We start from the raw sequence: 3,656 nt of genomic DNA, 5'->3' as shown, positions 1-3,656 counted from the left end.
GTAATCATGATAACATAGTCATATTAGAATTATATATATAAAATCACTTTCTGGAATCTAATCAAGTGGGCTTGGATTTTTCTTTTTTCTAATATATAAATTTCGTCTTTTGAGCCTTGCATGAATAATCATGATATCGTGAATGGAACATGCCTTCTTCCACTAAAAATAAGGTGGAGGTTGTGAATTCAATCTCATATAGGTAAGACTTTGATCAACAAAGGAATATTCTAGCTATAGATTTTTTTTTGGGCACGATTGTTTTATCATACAATTTTTTTTCTCCTTTCAGATTATTCTCTCTTTTTCACTTTTTGGTCATGAGTTTTAGGTTAATTTATTGGTTATTAGTGATGGTTGATTATTATGTTGTTAGAGAGAAAATTGATGAAACAAGTACCATACGGTATAGTATAACCGTATAAGATATCATAACGGAATTTTAATTATATGGTAGGCACACCTATAAAAGTAGTATTGGTTTGGAATAATTTTCGGTCCATGATAACAAGCATAATATGGTAAATTGAATGAACAAAAATATTAAAATGATAAATAAATAAATAAAATTTCTATGTCCGGTTGGACCAAAGTGAAAAAAGTTGGTACTATTATTCTCTGAAGTTACGTGAAGATAAAGTCACTAACTCTTATTCCTTTAATTTAAACCCTTCTTTCATTAATTCCTTATGACTATTGAAATAATGGTGTGGAACACAGGACATAGAAGAAGATCATAGTGAGGTGGAGAACAATAAGTTTCTTCTTCTGCTTCTTCTTCTTCTTCTTCTTTCGTGTGCGCGTGCGTGCATGCTGTGTTGAAGAAGAGATGGAGTTAGGGGAAGGAAACAATAGTAGTAGTGGTGGTACTAACCATAGTTGTGGAGAATCATCATCAAAGGAGTTGTATTCTTCATCATGGTGGAGTCAATTCAGAAATGTATCAAATCCATGGATGGCAAGATATGTGTATGGCTTCATTTTTCTTGTTGCCAACTTGTTAGCTTGGGCTGCACGTGATGAACTCACTAGTCTTAAGGCTTTAACACAAATGAAGGGTAAGCTAATTATTTAGACAATTTAATTAGCTTATTGATTTAACTTTATAGTATTAGCATAAACTGTTTTACACGCGCATTCAATCAGGTATGTTATATAATTTCTTTTTGTCTACGTGGTAATCCTGGCAGGGCTAAGAGGATGCAAGGTTGGGAAAGATTGTTTGGGTGCAGATGGTGTTTTGCGTGTGAGCTTTGGCTGCTTTGTATCCTTTGATTTTCTCATCAATCAATTCTATATATGCAAGAAAAAGTTGTTTAATTATTTCTAAGCATTTGTTTGAACCTTAATATGTCTGATAAGCTATTTTTCATGATAATGTATTGGTCAACTGCTGGCACTTCAAAATTGAAGGAAGGAAGAGATAGATGGCACTCTGGATGGTGGTTAGTTAAGATTGTTCTCTGGGTTGCCATCACCATCTTCCCATTTTATCTCCCCTCTGAGTTTATTGAAGTTTATGGTTGGTAAAATTGCATCCATTTAACATGTTTCCTAGAATTAGAATATATACTCGAATAAGTTTTTAAGAAATTTTACATCGGATGTTTTTATCTTAAAAAAAAAATTATTATGTTGAAATTTCTGAATTTTTTAAAAATAAGATATATAAATCTCTATTTTAATCGAATTTATTATTTTATTTGAACAAATAAATCTTCAAAACTATAACAGGATTTATATATTTTACTTTTATAAAGTTTAGAAACTTTGACATGATAAAATTTTTTTGGAGACAAACACAATATTTCTTAAGAACCTATTTAAATATATACTCTTAGAATTAATTACCAATAATAATAGTTGTACTCATTTTGTATCCTACACCAGATTAATAATTAGGTGTCTCACACATCAAAACATTAAATGTGTGAGTTAATTTAGTGTACGATATAAAATGAGTCACTTGGATATTTTTTCAAAATTGCTAATATTACTTTTATTATTGACCATAGTTTTTGTTTTTTTGTTTTTTGGGTTGGACAGGGCAGGTTGCACATTTTGGGGCCGGGTATAATTTATGGCTCTATCTATCCTCAATGAATTTGATTTGAGCAAATGACTATTATAAGCAATGATTTGTGATTGGATTAAGGTGTTTATTTGTCTCAGGGTTTTCCTCCTAATTCAACTGATAAGCATAATCAGCTTCATTAGATGGTTGAATGATTACTTCATCACAGAAAAATATGCGGAGAGATGGTAATAAGATTCCCACTATGTTAATTTATTGAACTACTTTTGATTGATTTATTTACAAACATTGATTGATGATGCAAGCAGCCAAATTCAAGTGATGTTATTTGCAACAAGTGCATATTTAATATGCTTGTTAGGGGTGATATTGATGTATATTTGGTATGCACCACAACCATCTTGCCTCCTTAATCTTTTCTTCATTACTTGGACCTTGGTACTTCTCCAAGTTATGACAAGTGTATCACTCCACCCAAAAGTAAGTTTTTTTTTTTTTTTGGCTCAAATTCACCATTATGTTTTTTTTTTTAAATAATAATTTTCTTTCAAATTTTCTTCCAATAGGTGAATGGTGGTATTCTTAGTCCAGGGTTGATGGGGCTTTATGTTGTGTTCCTTTGCTGGAGTGCAGTCAGAAGGTAGGGTTATAAAATCTTTGCCTTTACTTTTTGTATTATCAAATATTTACTTATTATAGTTTTATTTTGATGTATAGACAACAACATAAAATATTTTACATAATAAATTATATCTATTCTTCCACATGATTATTCGGACCATGAACATAAAAAACGGTTATATTTTGTTGATATAACAATATAAAATATTAATAGTGCATATATAAAATTCGATCCATATATTTATGCCTTTGTTAACTTCTAATGTTTACAAACATAGTTGCTAACGAGTTATAACTCAGATAGCATAGTCTTTCCATACTTACTTAGAGGTCGCGAATTCGAATCTCACTTCGGATTGCACTGTGCATGCAGTGAACCGGCCGGAAACAGCTGCGTCGCGAAGGCAGGCTATGCATACGAAACAGACTGGCAAAGCATCATTGTAAGGAAATTTACTTTCTTGTTCAACTGAAATTTGGGCTTTAATTAGTTGTAATTGTTCTTCATAACATTATAATTATGAACTTAACAAAATAGCTAAATTTTATTTGTATATGCGAGGCTAAGTTATATATGCTTATGACTCTTTTATTGTTGGTTGATATGAGATTGTGATCTTTTTGTGGCAGAGCTTTGTTGTTGCAATACTAGCCATTGTTATTGCAACATTTTCAACAGGCATAGATTCCAAGTGCTTTCAGGTTAGCTCTAGAATATGAATTATATTCAATTTGAACTTTAGGTAGCTTTTGGTTAGCTCTATATGAATTATATATATCCTTTTTATCTGCCACTAATTAAAAATTATTTCATGGCCCACATAATTTCAAAATATTCTTAAAATCAAACTCATTTTTTATCCTACTTTTACTAACATGCTTTATTTAAATGGGATTAACTAACATATGTGTTTTAAGTACACAAATTAAGATTATTATTAGTAAAAAATTTTAAACGTTTCATTTTAATAAATACATAACAATTACATTAAAAATTGAA

General features: G+C 30.4%; 1 protein-coding gene across 4 annotated transcripts in view; it reads left to right on the top strand.

Moving 5' to 3' along the window:
- LOC107644352 (probable serine incorporator) overlaps positions 1 to 3,656 on the top strand; it is a 7,781-nt gene that overhangs the window by 1,945 nt on the left and 2,180 nt on the right. Inside the window, exons 1-10 of one of the 4 annotated variants that reach the window (XR_002347417.1) lie at positions 52 to 202; positions 721 to 1,058; positions 1,191 to 1,264; positions 1,363 to 1,522; positions 2,047 to 2,071; positions 2,173 to 2,262; positions 2,344 to 2,515; positions 2,602 to 2,675; positions 3,030 to 3,099; positions 3,287 to 3,358. Coding sequence is in view for 2 of the 4 variants with exons in the window: in XM_016348188.2 (XP_016203674.1) it covers positions 830 to 1,058; positions 1,191 to 1,264; positions 1,363 to 1,522; positions 2,047 to 2,071; positions 2,173 to 2,262; positions 2,344 to 2,515; positions 2,602 to 2,675; positions 3,030 to 3,099; positions 3,287 to 3,358 (966 nt within the window). In the remaining 2 variants the exon portion in view is untranslated. Of the gene's footprint in view, positions 1 to 51; positions 203 to 720; positions 1,059 to 1,190; positions 1,265 to 1,362; positions 1,523 to 2,046; positions 2,072 to 2,172; positions 2,263 to 2,343; positions 2,516 to 2,601; positions 2,676 to 3,029; positions 3,100 to 3,286; positions 3,359 to 3,656 lie in introns of those variants that run through there. The other 3 variants (XR_001621322.2, XM_016348189.2, XM_016348188.2) reach the window with 3 other exon arrangements.

The sequence above is a fragment of the Arachis ipaensis genome, chromosome B05 (assembly GCF_000816755.2).
Source record: "Arachis ipaensis cultivar K30076 chromosome B05, Araip1.1, whole genome shotgun sequence".
In the NCBI taxonomy this organism is placed as follows: domain Eukaryota; kingdom Viridiplantae; phylum Streptophyta; class Magnoliopsida; order Fabales; family Fabaceae; genus Arachis; species Arachis ipaensis.
This window is presented reverse-complemented; position numbering and strand designations above follow the sequence as displayed.